At 50.8% G+C, this 17,323-nt stretch overlaps 1 protein-coding gene across 1 annotated transcript in view; it reads right to left on the bottom strand.

Annotated features, from left to right (window-relative positions):
• Nucleotides 1–17,323, bottom strand: part of ADAM33 (ADAM metallopeptidase domain 33) — a 74,876-nt gene that overhangs the window by 15,200 nt on the left and 42,353 nt on the right. The window contains exons 5-12 of the mRNA XM_030563388.1: nucleotides 15,581–15,657; nucleotides 12,147–12,333; nucleotides 11,456–11,521; nucleotides 4,583–4,654; nucleotides 3,840–4,006; nucleotides 3,642–3,726; nucleotides 2,722–2,864; nucleotides 393–570 (exon numbers count right to left, since the gene is read on the bottom strand). Of these exons, the coding sequence (XP_030419248.1) occupies nucleotides 393–570; nucleotides 2,722–2,864; nucleotides 3,642–3,726; nucleotides 3,840–4,006; nucleotides 4,583–4,654; nucleotides 11,456–11,521; nucleotides 12,147–12,333; nucleotides 15,581–15,657 (975 nt within the window). The remainder of the gene's footprint in view (nucleotides 1–392; nucleotides 571–2,721; nucleotides 2,865–3,641; nucleotides 3,727–3,839; nucleotides 4,007–4,582; nucleotides 4,655–11,455; nucleotides 11,522–12,146; nucleotides 12,334–15,580; nucleotides 15,658–17,323) is intronic.

Here is a 17,323-nt window from a genome sequence, read left to right as displayed (position 1 = left end):
AAACTGAGGCACAAGGTGGGGCACAACTTGCCCACCCAAACGAGCAGCAGGACCCCCAGGCTAACAGCCTTTGGCCTGAACCTCGTCCCAGTTCACACTGATTTCTCACTGACGACACAATATAGGGTAGCGCCCAGAGGCCCCATTAAGATCAGGGCCCCACTGTGCTAGGTGCAGCACAAACACATTGTAAGCGCTCAGAGTCAGGGGATCTGATCTAAAGCCCACTGAACTGAACCGAATCCCTCCCCGCTTTGTCCCCAGTTCACTCCCCCTCCATCCAGGGGGGGGTTCTGCCCCTGCTCTGCCCCGCCTGGGGCACAGCAGATAACGGAGAGCAAAGCGCCCCCATGGGCACGGCTCAGTTCTCCTTGCAGAGCCGAGGCACCTACCCCCAGCTCCCCACAGTCGCACTCCTCCCCGTCCTCCAGGAAGCCATTTCCACACTTCTTGCCAATCACCAGGTCTTTGGTGCTGGGCATGTTGAAGAGACACATCCCGCCTCCCTTGTGGAAGTAACTCTCCAGCTGTCTCTTGCTACAGAAGCTGAACACGCGGGGGAACGGGTGGCTGTGGAGTGGGAGAGAGAGAGAGAGATGGGGAGATATTTAAATCGGAGCAACCAGTTCCGAAGGGGAGAAGGAAAGGCACAGACACACCTGGGCCTGGCAGCCTGAATGCCTGGGAATTAGAGAGCACGGGGTCTTCAATGCACATGCAGCGATATCCAGCCCGAGGCACCACTAATCTCTGTCTTGAAACAGGCCCTGAAGCCAGACTGCATCGTACTGGAGAGTAATGACTGAAGCGTCCTCCGGAGCAGGGTCACTTTGGCAAGCAGCCTGTGAAGTGCTCAGGTATTGCAGTGCTGGGGCCAGAGAAGTTCCTAACTAGATTACTCTTGGGGGAATTGTGCGCCACTGCACAAGCACAGAATTAATGTCCCCCGCAGATTTTACTATTTCCCCACAGAAAAACTGATTCATACGCCCCTCACTGGGCAGCGGGACGTGGGTCTGGTTTGAGTGTCGGGAGCAGCCAGGGGAGATGTAAATCGCTGCCTCGGGGGACGGAGCTGGGCTCTCTCCACCCCCTCACTCACTATCGTGCTGCGCCTAGAGCTGTGGAGGGGCTGAGCTAGGGATGCCATCGCTGGTGGCTCCTACTGTGCGCTCTGGGGCCGGGGCAGAGTCATACCTGCCTCTGGAAATGTTCCCTGGCTACAGGAAGCTCTCCAATGACCCCCCGCTTCCTCCCCCAATAGCTCCCCAGCTGCAGGGTGAAGGGGTCACTGTATGAGGAACTGCCCCCTCTTCTTCCCAGCCCCCATACATCTGGATCACCCCACACTCAGAATCCCTCCCAGGCTCCACCATCCCACCCCCGCACCTGGACCACCCCACCAAGCCCCCTACATCCAGACTCCTCCCCCACTGGACCCCAACCAGCTGCAACCAGACCCCCACCCCACCTCCCCAGCACCCAGACCGCCCCCCCGCTGAGCCCCAACCACTTTCACCTGGATCCCCTGCAGAGTCCCATCCCCTGCACCCAGAACCCCACAAAGAGCCACTGTGCTTCCAAAACACCTCCCCCCCCGCCCCACACTGCCCGCACCCAGATTGCGCCACACAGACCCCACACACACACAGCCCCTCGGCATGTGGCTCCTGCCGGGCTGAGCCTGCCTGCCCACGCCTGAATCGGGGGGCAAGGCCGGGTGTGCGTGCGAGATTCTGTCCCTCTCGCTCACTATGGAGCCATAGAGATGTGCTAATATGTCTAGTAAGGAACCTATTCATCAAAAACCATTGCCGGAATCTTTGTTGTCTGTCTTAATACAGGCATTTTGACATAAGTTACCTAAATCAGCTGTTCTCAAACTTTACCAGCCCATTTTGGTAAAGGGGCCCCATTTTGATTTTAAAAAATTTTGCAGCTCCTCAAGGACCCCACTCAGCCCCAGGCCCTGCCCCCACTCCACCCCTTCCCCCAAAGCCCCACCCCATCTCTTCCCACCCCTGCTCTCCCCCGCCCCCGTGCCTCCTGCACGCCGCTGAACAGCTGTTCCCCAGTGTGCAGGAGGCACTGGGAGAGAGGGGGAGGAGGTTATCAGCGGGGCCCCTGGACCGCCCTCGCAGACCCCATGGGTCCATGGAACCCAGTTTGAGAAATAATGACTGAAAACGATGTGATTGTATTGTGCTATTTTGACAAAGCAAATATTGTGGGCAGAATTTTGAATGTTTTGGTGCAGAACTGCCTCGGGGGAGCAGATAGATAGAAACCCCTTTCAGATGAGACTCGTGTAGCAGGAACTTGGCTCTTCAGAGGGGAACAGCTAGTGAGTTTGCCTGTTCGGTGAATCTGTGGCTGGGTCTGTACAGAAATCCTCGGTGCGAGCGAAACCACCCGAGGTAGGTGCGGTGCAAGTGTGCCCCGCCTCACCACAGAAACACAGGTCTCGTCCACAGGAGCTAAGAGAGACCGCAGCGCTCCTGTTAAATACCCTTCAGCAGCTGGAAAGAGATGTGACCACACGCGTGCGCCGGTCTGAATGGAGGGTAGCGATAAAACATGCAACAGCTACTTCAGGATAACTTAGACATGGTGCCCATCGCTACGCCGGACTCCGGGAAGGGCAGCACCCCTGGGGCCTGCAATGAACAAGGCCCTCGGGGCAGACGCGGCCAGCCGCTCCCTTGGCCGACACCCTCTCACCCAGTGGCAGCGGCCATGACACAGCCTCCTTGAGCCGGGGTGGCCTCCACGCAGCAGCCCTCGCTGTCATGGCTCATGCCAAAGTTGTGCCCGATTTCGTGAGCCATGGTGGCGGCAGCTCCAATCGGCAGGTCCGAGTGGTCCTGGTGCAGAGAGGGGGAGAGACGAAGACAGCATCAGGGCCTCCGCCATCCGGGCCGGGGAGAGCAGCTCGGCCTGGTAAGGGAGCTGGTGCCACCTGGCTCAGAAGGGCTGGGATTGTTTCCCAGGTGGTGAGGAAAGCAGAGGATGCCCATGGCACCTCAAGGCTAATCTCCGCCTGGAGTCCCAGCTCCGAGGGGCACGGGGAACCGAGATGCAGAATGGAGGCAAAGTCAGAGTCAGAGATCAGGGCCTGTGCTCCTGTGTCTCGATTTGGACTCAGAGCTTCCCATGGGGAGGTGTAGATCCAGAATCATGATTCAGCCCCCTGTAAAATTCAACCCCAGTTCTGAGTTCCCCAAATTTCCGGGACATTTGGGTGCAGGGCTAAGGCTCCAATGGCAGGATTGTGTCATACAGCACAAAGGGAACCCCAGGGTCTGCCTCGCCCCCCCCCCGTGAACAAGCGCCAAGGCCTTGGACCACAGAGGGAAAGAGCTCCAGCTGACAGAGGAGGGAGCGCTACTATGCTCTGACCCTGGGGCCTACAGCTCCTGACGCTGCTCAAGAAGGCCTGGGCTAGCGGAGGAGCGAGACGCTCAGGAAACCCAAGGCCGGGCAGTTCTTGCCTACAGATTCCACGGGCACCAGCTCTGGAGGCTGGTGACTTGGCCTAGGAGAAGAGAGAGCAGCAATGACATAACCCCAGCAGGTGGGAGGAGGCCGGGGGGGGGGTGCCCCAGAGACTGAGGGGATAATGGGAACCCTCCTCTCCTTACCGCGCTCACACCTCCCGAGTTCTCTGCGCTGCACATCCCCTCCAGCGGGGCCATCCCAATGGTCGTCCCTCGGAAGGTCCCACCGCTGTCCAGACGCACACCGGAAACGAGAAGGGATGGGGGGGGGGTCGCGTTAATGCGCCCTGGAGGCAGAGCGCTCGCCTGGGGAGACACCCACAGAGAAACCAGGGGACTCACGTCAGCAGCTGGGCATTGTCATGCTTCTTCCGAGACCTCAGCGCCTTCTTCCACTGCAGGAAGGACCACAGGGTGGCATTAGCATCGCTGGTGACCGTGCACTGGTCCCTCTCCGTCCACACTTCCAGGCCAACGAGGGCCACTTTGATATTCAGAGACCTGTAAAACTGAGCAAGGGGGGAAGATGACCAAACAGTGCTTCACAGGTGGGCCTCCGGTGGACTCTTCTGGATTCAGACCCTCTCTGCTGCACTTCCCTCCCCACTCTGTGGGGCAGAGGGCAGCATGCGGTCAGGTCTCATGTTGCTAGACGACACACTGGTACTGTGAGTCCTAATCTGCAGTGATCCCGTAAGGGAAGAGCTGAACCTTAGTTCCCTAGTGGTATGCCCCCTCGAGACGGTGACAAGGCTTGTGCCAGTGGGAGCCACCCAAAACGGGACAGGCCAAATGGCAGGGACCAGATGAAGAGCAGGTGTGCCACAGCCCTGCCCTAAATCATGCTGGACAGCGCAGGAAGGATTCAGACTCAGCGGCCCTGTGACTAAATTGAGATGCAACAACACTGTGAACCTTGGGGACAGGCCAGTGGTGCTGTCTAAGGCAAAGGCTTGCCTGTCCGGAGCAGGTCAACTCAAGTCTCAGCACTGTGAGGCTGGTGCCTGGGGACGCAAGGTGCTGTACACACGCAGTGCCACGCAGATAGAGAGCAACCTGCTCCGCCAAGGGCAACCGGGCATTACCTTGTCCACGTAGTTGGCAATCTCCAAGATCCGCTGCTTCGTTTGGCCCAGGTTGCGATTCTGTTTGAGGAACTGGAGAGAGGAGAACAAAAGAGGGATTAGGCTAGGCTGGAGGGCGTATTTAAGTCCTTTCTTAAGCCAAGCATTCAGGCTTGAAGGGCTCTGCGCACGGAACATGAGGGTACAGCTAATTCTATCGACCTCAGCAGCCACTGGCCCAAATGAACTCTGACTGCAAAGCAGCAGCAATGCACCTAGACCGACGCCAATCTAGCACCTCCAGTTTGTGCAGCTGGAAGGGAGGGGTTCCTGCCTGTTAGCGGAGCGTCCCGTTATTCAGTGCCCCGCCCAGACACATGACACTGCAGCAGATCCTTAGCTGCGCCAACGCCTCCTCCAGACAAGGGGTGTGTGTTCCCAGGCCTACCTCCTTTGTGGAGAGCTGAACTGCCAGGAGATTTCCTCTTGTACATCACCCATGTCAGCGTCTGGATCTACTGCACAGCAGGAGCCCCAGATTAGCATCTCGGGGGCCACGCTGGGGACCGACTGCCCACTTCTGCTCCCGTAACTGCCGGCCAACGCTGCCGCCATTGCTCAGGCTGGCAACGCGCTGCCAGGACAGGAGTCCATGCGTTTTTAGCTGGCTTGCCATGGGACTTAGCCATGGAAAGCCAGAGTGAGGAGCCAGAGGCATAAGGCCAGCTGACCTCTGCACACTGCAGCTTGAGAACCAGTGATCTAAATCTCTGGGCACAGCCAGCTCCACGGTTTTTGCTGCCCCAAGCTGCAAAGCCGCGATTGTGATCCATGGGAGCTCTACCGCTGCCGCTTCATTCTTCGGCAGCAATTTGGCAGCAGGTGCTTTGCTCCGAGAGGAACCAAGGGACCCGCTGCTGAATTGACGCAGAAAAACCGGACATGCCGCCCATCTCCATGGGCCGCCCCAAGAACCTGCTTGCTGGGCTGGTGCCTGGAGCCAGAGCCAGCCCTGTCTCTGGGCCCAATTCTTGGCTCAGGATGAGAGGAGAGGGGAAGGGGAAGAGAACCGGTTACAGCTCCCTGATCCCAAGGACTAGTCTGCACGGGCCTGGCGAAGGCTTGAGTACCCAAGGAGCTGCTCTAACATGCTACTGGCACTGGGTCTCTAATGGACTCTAAGCCAGCAGAGGACAGAGGCTTGCTCTGCCATTCCCAATCTCCAACATGTCCCCTACAGAAGCCAGGGGAATTCCCTGCTGGCCACTCGCAGCCAGATAAGAATCAGTCGCTGGGTGTCCCATTCTCAGCTCCCACACAAATGAGGCATAGGAGGAGTTAGCTACGACTGCACCTTGTTTAAAGGGATGGCGCCAGCATACGCATGGCACGCAATGGGGACCTGGTACAAACGAGCTCTGAGGTCCTGTGCTCTCAGCACAACAGAACTGGGGGCTAGGAACTCCCGAGCGTGAATTCAGACTCCACCCTGACATGCTGTGTGTCCTTGCGCAGTCACTGGCCCGCTCTGTGCCTCAGTTTCCCCGCCTGTGATGTGGAAGGGATTAAAGCCTCACCTTGGGATTAGGATTCATTTGCTCATGTCTGTCATGTGCTTTGTATATGGAAAGTCCTACATAAAAACCACCCCTCTGAGGTCTTTCAAGGCAGTGACTTAGGAACAGGGCACCGACAGCCGTGCTTCATTGAGCCAGGCACCCGTCCTTTGACGCTGACTTTAACATACCCGCCCCCCAGACTAATTTGTGAGCCTGATCATAGGAGAGTTAGACCCACAAGAAAAGTTTTTCTACAGGATGGGGTGCAAGCAGATACCAGAAAGTTTTGGGATACGGTACTTTGAATGCTTTTTCCCCCTCATATTTTTCTCAGAACATAAGATTGTTTTTGCACAAAGAGTTCTAATAGTCCTTGACCTTAAGTTCTTGCTTCAGTTGCTAACTTGCAATGCACACATTCATGTCAAGCATTCGTCATTCATACCAGGCCTCAATGACCTATAACCTATTACATGGATACACATGAATCACAATCTATAATGATTTTTATATTATATATAAATCTCCCAACATTCTCCCTTCTTGACACATGATTAATGCCACTCATTATTGTATCACTTTATACTTTTGCAGGCAATTTAACTGTCTATATTACTTGCTTTAAAACTTTGTTGCTTTTTTATTTGGCAGTATAAACATAGGTTAAAATTATTAATGCAAATATTATTACAATAGGAGGTAGCATTACATTTAGAAGAGCTGTGACACTGGGAGAGCATTTTAAAAAAAACATACCAGTGAGAAATTACCGATTTTTTTTTTTAATTTTAATATTTGACCATTGTGGATTAAAATCTTTATTTTTTAGCTGAGCAGACAGATAAATTTTTTGCATGTTGCCTGATTTTGTTGCCTTTAACAATAATTTTTTTTAATTGTTTTTAATGTATTTTTAAATTAAAGGACCAGTTTACATTTTCTGGTTTTTAATTTTTTTTTTTTTTTTTTTAAATAGAGGACCTTGGTAAATAATTGTATTAATAATGACCTTTATGACGTTACATTTACATGAGTTATTTGGGCATTTTTTGTTATACTTTTTAAAAATACACAAATACACCCATGGCCTAAATTAAATACTTTTGTGCCATTAGAGACTAAATACTGCATTGTACATTGTTGGGGGGGGGGGGTTGGACCAATTTTTTTTCCTTAGCTGTTTTCCAATGATTTTTTTTTAAATTGACCTTTGCTCCCTGTGCCGAAGTTATAGAATCAGAAATAGTTTCCCCATTAATTTGTAAACCAAACCTTCCCCCCTCTATTCCCCCCGAGGCATAGGACTTTATTTACCAGGGATGCTTTTTTAACTAACTTTGGTTCAGTTTTTGGAAGTGGGCATTTACGCCTCTTTCCTCCTGTCAGGAGGGCATATGGTAACGTTACTGCTTGTTTGTTATTTTTCTAAGTAACTTTTTTGCTAGTTAACATTAAGGTCCATTTGGCCATTCTGGTATTTGACATATTTTATCAGAAAAACTGCAAGGAAAAAAAGTACTTTGGGGAGAGGGAGGTGTTTGTAGGGGCAAAGCAGCTAAACATTTTTTTCCACAGATTCCAAACTGCTGCTTCGTAAGGGTTAAGTTTTTAGACTTGTATGCTACCGGTATTAACTTTTTATTAGCTTTTTGCATCAGTACCAGCGCTAGACTGCATTGGATTGCTGCCAACTTAATTACAAACGGCTTGTTTTAAATGACAGAAAGCTCTTTTTGGTTTAGGCCCCCACTTTCATTCTACCTTTTTTTTTTGGTAAACACCACAAGGGTCCATTATAGCAGCAAAATTCCAGATGTGTCTTTTTAACTAGTTAAACCCTCCTAACATTACTCTCAATGCATGAGAATTCTTTGGCCTTGGGAAATTAATGATTTTACCTCTTGTTGATTTACCTGAATTTTCTCTTTCACTAGACTCACCCCCAAATAATTTATTTTTAATTTTTTTTTTTGCACTCGTGCATTTTTTTAATTAGCCTTGAAACTAGGGTGATCAGATGTCCCTATTTTATAGGGACAGTCCTGATATTTGGGGCTTTTTCTTATATAGGCTCCTATTACCCCCCATCCCCTGTCCCGATTTTTCACACTTGCTTTCCGGTCACCCTACTTGAAACGCCTTTTCGGAACGAGTTTTAACCCCTTTTTAGTTCGCTAAGTGACCTCCTTTTTAGTGTGTCCTCCCCACACTAATATGTTATTTACATTAGAGATGATTTTTTTATTTTTTTTTTTTAATTCTTTTAGGAGAATTGATCTGGCATTTGCACCACACGTTGGTGCGCAATAGCCAGAGTGCGGGGTGGGCCCTGGGGAATGTTTTTAAATAAGTACAGTTGGCCCTTAAAAGTGAACGCAAAGCAGGCCCAAGAATCGGGACACAATGGGACAGTGAAAAAACAATTTGCCAAATTTATAACACAGAGCCATTTAGGGGGCCCCCGTATTTTTGCCGTTACTTGAAGTAGATCTGTTACTAATGCTGCCAGGGGATGGGAGTGTGGGGGGGAGCTTTATTAATTGGTCTAAAATCCACTGTCCATTTTTATTTTTTTGAGGCTTTAAGGCCAAATTGGGCTCTTGTATGCAGAATTTCCCTTGTTAATTACTACCTGTTCTAATTATTTTTTTAATTCCTGCCTCTGCTTGCACAGGATATTTACAGTGTTTCTGTGGCGGCAGGTTATTCCCCACGACTTTAACACGGGCTTCGATTTGACCACATTTTGCTTTATTTTTAACTGGCACATTGGGAAACTCCTTCGCCCACACATTCGGCTGATCCAGGATCATCTTTTTCCACTACTTCTGCAACACATATTCCTGGAACGTACCCTGCTGTCAGGATGCTTCCGTCCAGCCGGGCACACGCCACAGAACTGCATTGGTTACATTCAAAACTAACTGATTTCTTCTCTCTTTTTTTTTTTTTTTTATTATTATTATTGTTGTTAAGAAAAGGAGTCCCCGGTATTACTGGCTCAGGCGCCTGATCAATCTGACATTTGTTTTTTACAACAAAAATCTCCACCCTGGGTAGAGCTATTTTTACTGAATGATACATTTTTTTGGTCACTCCTTCCCCAATCAAGGAGGTGGCTGTAATAATTTCTGACACGTACTAAGTTAAATTACAACTTTTATAGTTACAATACTTACACCAGCCCGGCTATTCAATAGGGCATCTTTCGAGTCATTAGCTTTTACAGTGATAGTTGTCCTGGGCCTCCCGTTTGAATTCCATTTTCCACTCCTGAGGACCCATTTCCAGTGGGAGCAACTTGTCATAGGGGCTCCCTATAGAGCAGGTATTTTTGAACCCTCAGCTTCCATAGCTGCAACTTTGTTTTGCTCCTTAAAATAATTTTTTTTTATTCTTTGCATTTTTTTGATTAAGTCATTAGTATATTTTCCTTTGTACTTTCCTTAATTTTCAATACCTCCAAGCCATATTTTGAATTATATTTAGTCCTTTTGGGGCTCATTTTGATTATTTCACCCTCTATCACTTTGGGGTGGGGTGCTTTGTCATCTACCACAGCCTCTTCCTCCCTCCCGGTATCCTGATTTATAAGCACACTTATCTGAATATGTTATTGCTTTAACAAAAGGTACCCTAGGTTTCAATTCTTTAACCTGGCTTCCCCCTTCCATCACTTGTTGGCATACTATCCAGTGCATCCATAACTCTTAATCCCTCATCCTGGCCTGCCTGGTTTTACCAGATTAGTAGACACTGCTAATACATTTTTGTTCAATCCTTTAAACACATTTCAGAATTTCCTTTGATTCAAATCAACTGCCATTAAAGATTCAGCTGTGACAGGTCTGGTGACCTCTACCCTGGGATTAGTCACCAGTTGTATTTCTTCAAACAATAACCCCACTGTTATTTTCCTTACCAGGTAATCCCTGGGTGAATTTCCAGGCTTCACGTAATCTGCACTGGGTAACACCTTCATTGGTTTTTGAACTAACAGCATAATAAATCATAGTACGCTTCTACCCTAATATAACACTGTCCTCGGGAGCCAAAAAATCTTACCGCGTTATAGGTGAAACCATGTTATATTGAACTTGCTTTGATCCACCAGAGTGTGCAGACCCGCCCGCCTGGAGCACTGCTTTACCCCATTATATCCAAATTCGTGTCATATCGGGGTAGAGATGTATCAGTTGGTGTCCTCCTGACTGCCTGTCCAAAGCATTTTTCTCTTATTTACTGCCTGTCCAATTTTTCCAGTGGTAGCTGCCCTGATTAACCTATAAAATTAATTCATATTTAAATTTTGTTCCTCCTAATTCTGCCAACTTTACCAGCCATGTAGCTAATTTTTGTATATTCACCAGGCCCAATGACTTTACCATCAACTGTAAGTCTGATGAACTTGCAGAAATTGTTTGTGTCTGCTCTGACCGTATCTCCCCCGGTCTTAATGGTTGATCTCCGTTCTAGCACTGTCAGACTTTTCTGGCTTAGGCTCTTCCAGCCAATTTCTTAATTTTTTTTTCTTAACTTAGTATAAAGCCCCTCTCGAGGTTGGCCAAATTCCCTTTTCTTTCGACCCCTCTGCAGATTTTCTTCAGAGCAAATATCATTGAAATCCAAATTCAAATTTTTTTTCTTTTTGACACACAAGTCCTGTATTTTCACTTACTTTTTTTAATGCTGCTACAGTTTTCTGGCACTAGCTGTGAGAAACTTGTGATTTTCTCTTCCTGTTTCTTAGTCAAACCTCGAACTAACTGTTTCATTTCTGTTACTTAGTAGTCTAATCTATCTTCGTCTACTTTCATTTTTTTCCAATCCATCATTCTTTTCTCCAGTTCCCCATTTTGTTTTCCCGTTTGTTCTGAGTTTCCATTGTCTATTACAATATCTATTAAGCATTTATTAACCCTTTATAAAAGGAACCTTTAATCCAAAGGGCACCTGTTTCCTCTCCTTTGCCCCACTCATTGGTCAGACATTTCGGTTACATCTCAGCTCCTTGGGAGCAGAGACCTGTTTTCTCTGCCTGTCACTTGTGGGCCCTATAACGTAATAATGAGGGTACCTTCTGGGTACCACTGGAAGATTAAGAATGGATATAATTCTACTGGATGGATGGATGGATGGATAGATATGATCAATCTTGGCTATTCCAAAGGACAGAGAAAAAATAAAAACCTGACAGAAAGACAGAGATCCTGGCTCTTCTGAACGACTGACAAAGACCACGCTGTCCCAGCATCCAGCCTCCCTCCCTGACAGTCGTCCGTGTTCCTCCAGCTGATGATCAATTGGAGCCAGTTTCTGAGAGTTAAGTGCTCACCAGGGTGTAATCAGCGACAATGAACAGCTCCATGTACTTCAGGGTCCTCCAGGTGTCTCTCTTTGCCTGCACAACAAATCACAAGCATCACCAAAAAGGAGGAAAAGGAAGCAAGTGCAACAGACAGGACTCAGTCCAAATTCTCAGCAACCCCAGCCTTGACATTCAAGATCATGTGCATTGAACAGTGATGGAGAAACGTTCAGAGAGAGGGAAACTGAGGCACACAGAGCAGCAAAAAAAAATCTTAGCGGCTCAGATGCAATTTGCTGATCTGTAACAGGACCGTGACACCAACATTAACCCCCCGTATCTCATGGAACCCGTTATGGGATCTTTATTAACCAGTGTTCAGTTTCACGTTTCGTCCAAAGCAGGGCAACCTTTAACACCGTGCTAGTGCACTGGGCTCCATCCCAGCCCAGAGGGAAGAATGCCACCTGCTGAGCCACCAGCACTGCTTCCTGATACATCTCTTTCCCTCTTAGAGAGCTCCCATCCGAGCACAAACTAGGTCTGACCACAGTTAGCTTCTACAAGCCCACTGCCCATGGTGACAGGAACACAGGAGGGAGCAGTTATCAGACCCTGCTTTAGACGGACACACATGGGGAGCTGCCCACCACTCTCGCCTGCCTCTGCACAGCTAAGGACCATTTAACAGGGCAGCGAAAGGAAAGCAAAGACTTACCCGCCAATGTACCGGCTTGATGAGTCTGGCGATGTCAGCTATGCTGCTTCCTAACAGGCCGCTATGCCCGCAAGTCCCGCCTTCGACTGGCAAGTGCTCTGCCCTATAGAGGATGTGATGCTCAGGTTCCGGGGTCCCCAGGGGTTTCAAGTAGTAGCTGTCATTGACACTCAGCACGATGAGGCCGCTGGCAATGAAGAGAGGAGAGACATGAATGGAAAGAGAACAGGCTGGTGACTTTCTGCACACGAAAAGTTCAAGGGCAACTCTGATCAAGTTAACCAGGGGAGCAGAGCAGAGCCACGCGCCCGGAGAACATGCACGAGGGTTCTGACCCAGCAAAGCACTTGGGTGTGGGCCTAGCTTTAGAACGTGAGCAGTTCCAGTGACTTCTAATTACATGTTAATGTCATGCGTGTCACTGAAATGCTATGCTGGATCGGGGCCCAACACAACAGCCTGTTGGTGTGCAGTCTGTGGGCACTCGCTGGATTAGTACAGATCAGGCACAGAGTAGCCTGTGCGCTTTACAGCTGGGGGCATCAGGGTGGACTTTGAAAGGGAAGGCAGGAGCTGCTTGGCAAGCGTTCCCTAGGGGCTGTTAGAATCATGGAATCTCAGGGCTAGAAGAGATCTCAGGATGTCATCTAGTCCCACTCCTTGCTCAAAGAGGACCAACCCCAACTAAATCATCCCAGCCAGGGCTTTGTCAAGCCTGACCTTAAAAACCCTCTAAGGAAGGAGATTCTACCACCTCCCTAGGTAACCCATTCCAGTGCTTCATCGCCCTCCTAGTGAAAAAGTTTTTCCTAAGATCCAACCTAAACCTGCCCCACTGCAACTTGAGACCATTACTCCTTGTTCTGTCATCTGCTACCACTGAGAACAGTCTAGAGCCATCCTCTTTGGAACCCCCTTTCAGGTAGTTGAGAGCAGCTATCAAAATCCTCCTTCATTCTTCTCTACTGCAGACTAAACAATCCCAGTTCCCACAGCCTCTCCTCATAAGTCATGTGCTGCAGCCCCCTAATCCTTTTTGTTGCCCTCCACTGGACTCTTTCCAAATTTTCCCACATCCTTCTTGTAGTGTGGGGCTCAAAACTGGACACAGTACACCAGATGAGGCCTCACCAATGTTGAATAGAGGGGAAGGATCACGTCCCTTGATCTGATGGCAGTGCCCCTACTTATACAGCCCAAAATGCCTAGGGAAAAGGGTGGCACGAGTCAGAAGTGGGTGTGGGAGACAATGCAAGCGGGTGAGAGAAATTCAGATGGAGGGTTAGGGCGAGTGGCAGGCATTTGGAGAGGTGGGACAGACAGATGTGGGAAGAGATGCTGACGGACCAGAGAATGAATGAACAGCTGTGAATAAATGGATCCAGAAATTTCATGCCTTGGAAAGGATCAGCTCACTCTGTGGCTAGGGGCCTTGCTCACTCCTTACTGATTTGATCTGAACCGTTCTGGCCCACTGGCAGTAACAAAGGACTCACGCTAGCTTGTCCCCTGCCCTGCCCCAGCACTCCCCACCAGGGAAACTGCACAACCAGCTAGATCGTGCAAACTCTGAGCTGCAGACAATGCAGGGCCCGAACCAGGAATCTGGTGCTCATGCAAAGCCATTTACCCCAAGCAACCACAGCAAGCCAGGTCGCGTGCCTAAGCAAGAGAGCGGGCCCAGAGTGCTGGAAAACAGACCTCTGCAGTCAGCAGAGACCTTGGCATCTTTATGGTACAAAGGAGAACAAACATCAAATGAAATCCCCAGCTGACGAATCCTCCACCGCTGTCTCGGTCAGTTGCAGCCTCTGGCAGGAATCCTGTGTCAGATGAAAGCCGACACCCAGGCCGTCCAGCTGAGGGGCTGGCCCCAAACGTCCATAACATTCCCCCATCAAATTGAAATCACATGTGCACATAGCTGGGCGATTACTTCACCTGCTTGGATTGTTTAAGATGTGGCTCAGAATCTGCCATGTCCTTAATCCTCCTGCTGTCACCAGAGAGCTGAGGGCAGCGCTCAACAATAAGGTACAGTTTCTCCTCCTCCTCGCGAGCCATGAAGGCTGGCAGCCCCACCAGATTTCATTATTTAACCAGCTAGGCATTCAGACACTGATCCCCAGCTCTTCCACAGTGCTTTCAAAGGAAGTCGGTATCATTAGCTCCATCGTACCGATAGGGAAACTGAGGCACGGACTGGGACAGTGACCCGCCCAAGGTCACCCTATAGGCCAGTGGAAGAGCCAGCAAGAGAAATAGGTTATAGGAATAGCCAGGTCTCCTAAGCCCCAGTCCAGAGCTCTATCCACTAGGACACACTGCCCTCATGCGCCTAGTGATGAGAGAGAGAGAGAGGCAAAGACCTAGACAGACAGACCAACTGTTTAGACAGCCTCCCCCTCAACCCTCCTCACTTCATCTGAAGTGCTACCAACATCAGCCATTGCGATTCAATCTGCTGGTAAATTTCCACACGGCTCCAGCCTCAGGAGACAGCTCCATCCTCACCTCTAGCCAGTCACACGGATTCTGCCATTAGGGGCCATGCCTGGCGCATTGGCCTTTTACATCAAAAGGCAGAGGGGAGTTAAATCGCAAAGCGAGCCAGTTCCATAGGAGATTCCAGAACCATCCCATCAGCTGTTGCTAGAGGAGAGTGTTTAGGGTGCGTCAGGCATGTTACAGACAGAGCCCCCTTTTCAACTGCCCTGCACGTTGCATAGTCAATTACATCAGGGTAGAGCACCTGTAACAGACTCCCAGGTCAGAATGGTGCCCGAAGGAGAAACGGGGCCAAAGTCTCTAGCCAGCCATCCGTCCTCTTATGCTGTGCCCATCACTGTGTCATCAGGGCAACTGCGTCCAGATGGCCTCGCAGTCCTGACCACAGCAGCATCCTCTGCACCAGTGCACCTGAAGTGATGAAAAAGTCAAGTGCAGCGAAGTGCCTCGCTCGCTTCTAGTGGTGCGTCTGTCACAGACAAACAGCGGCGAACACCCTCGGAGGTTAGGTGCGTTGGCTTCATTTGGAGTTTTCCTTGTTGGTTCTGTCGTGGCTGCCGTGGGTTGGGGAGGGCTCGGGGGGTTGATTGGCCCCCTGGTCGAACGGAGTTTGAAAGCAGGATGTTTTATAGTTTCAGTCAGAAGGGACCACTGGGATCACCTAGTGCGACATGCTGCACCACACGGGCCAGAGAACCTCCCTGGGTGAACGCGAAGAGCAGTGGTCCCGTCGGCAGGCTGGGGGTCCAGGCTTTGCAGGCCATGCGGATACTCATCGGCTTGGCCAGAAGGAACAAGGGTCTTGACTATGATGTATGAACTGTGCTTTCCCTGCTGGGAGTTCCCTCCTCCATTGTGCGGCACAGACCGAGCCCACACCCTGCCCCAGTTCCCCCTCCACCCGCATGCCAGACTCTCCTCCTTACCTGATCCCCGAGCAGGTGCTGAGAACCACCCAGGAGCCCTGGTACCCTCGCACGTGGCCATGGTAATAACAGTGATCCTGGGAAAAGGACAACAGACAGCAGTGATTGGCCACCATTGGCCATCAGACAAACAGACCCTGCCGCTTGCTATTCCCACCCCCGGCTCAGAGACAAACCAACCTGCTGTGGCCCCAAGCCAAGACTAAATCACGTCACTCGCCAACCCACTGCATCTAAGGGTGAGGAATTCAACACACCTTGTCTGTGCCCCCTCAGGCCATGTGATGGCCTGCACCAAATTCAGCCACCTGTCCTGTCCAGGGCCAATTGCACTCCCATCAAAGGCAATGAGCGTTTCGCCACTGACTTCCACGTGAGCTGGACCGGGGACCCCGTAGTCCCTCTGCCCAGGTGATCACAGCTCCTGCAGCTCTGGGCCATACGCCAGGCAGCCCGAAGGGCAAACAATCCCCACACCAGAGAATAAACCCCACCCAGCTGTAAGAACAAAGCCAGACTGACCAGGAGTCTGGTTCCCAAAGGTCACTGACTTGAGCCTCCTGGACCAAATTCTCACTTCACTTTATGAAAGTGCATGAGTATCATTATGCCTGCTCAGCAGATGGGGAAACTGAGGCATGTGGCAGGACAGTGATTTGCCCAAGGTCACTTAGCAGGTCAGCGGCAGAGTCGGGAACAGAACCAGGGGCTTCTGACTCTTGTCCCTCGCTTTAACCACCATCTCCCCGCAAGCTGCAGCACAGCCAGTGAGGACAATTCAAAGGCGGGCCATTGTGTGATGCAGGGAAGGAAGAGACCCACGAGGTCTCCGAGACCCACGAGGGACTGAGTGAGACGCTGTCAGAAGGGCAGGCAGGCCTGAGGCGGGCCGTGTGGAAAGACCAGATGGGGGAGGCGGGAGCAGAACAGGGGGCCGGAGGAAAGCAACTGCCTTCTGCTGGGTGTTTCTCTTTCCCTGGGATGGGAGGTGCTGTATCCCGTCCAAGAGACACAGGCAGCCGCGTGCTGCTCGCATTCCTAACGCTACATGCATCAGCCCCGCTGCCAGGGACAACAGGTCACCCCGGCTCCTCACACAAGCAGGCCCACGGTGAGCCGCGTTAGGAGGGGAGGGTGTCCAGTTATCGCCTCGTCTGTACATCGGAGGCCTACGTCTGTACATCGGGACCCATGGTTTCAAAGCAGGCAGCCTCAGGGCAAAGCTGGCTGGGGGCTGAACTGTGCCCACTCGCGGGGGGCTCGGGACAACGGGGCAGAGCTGCCCCTGAGACAGCTGCACCCACAGCGGAGGGAAAACGAGCTCAGCGGGATCTGCACGGGCCTGACCAAGCAAACCTGAGCTTCGGGAAATGCGCTTTCAGCCAGCCTGGCATCCCAATGTCATCACACCACAGCCCCAGCCTGGAGGAGATGGCCCCCAGCAGCCTGGCCCAGGGAAGGGAGGAGAAGCAGGGCTCCATGGGTCTGGAGAAACCAGGCTCTGGGCCAGCTTTGTGATTTGGGGTGTGGGAGATGAGTGGGAGACAGATACCCTGAGGACAGGCTGCTTAGACTAGACTATCACACGTTAGAGACAGAGGGATGATGCCCTGGTGACAGAATATCATAAAGAAAAAGAAAAAAGAAAAAAAAGAGAGAGAGAGAGAGAGAGAGAGACACAGAGAGACACACGTAATATTGAGGCTCTAGCAATGACAGCAAGGGTGTGATGGGTGGGGCAAA

This window comes from Gopherus evgoodei, chromosome 5, assembly GCF_007399415.2.
Source record: "Gopherus evgoodei ecotype Sinaloan lineage chromosome 5, rGopEvg1_v1.p, whole genome shotgun sequence".
In the NCBI taxonomy this organism is placed as follows: domain Eukaryota; kingdom Metazoa; phylum Chordata; order Testudines; family Testudinidae; genus Gopherus; species Gopherus evgoodei.
This window is presented reverse-complemented; position numbering and strand designations above follow the sequence as displayed.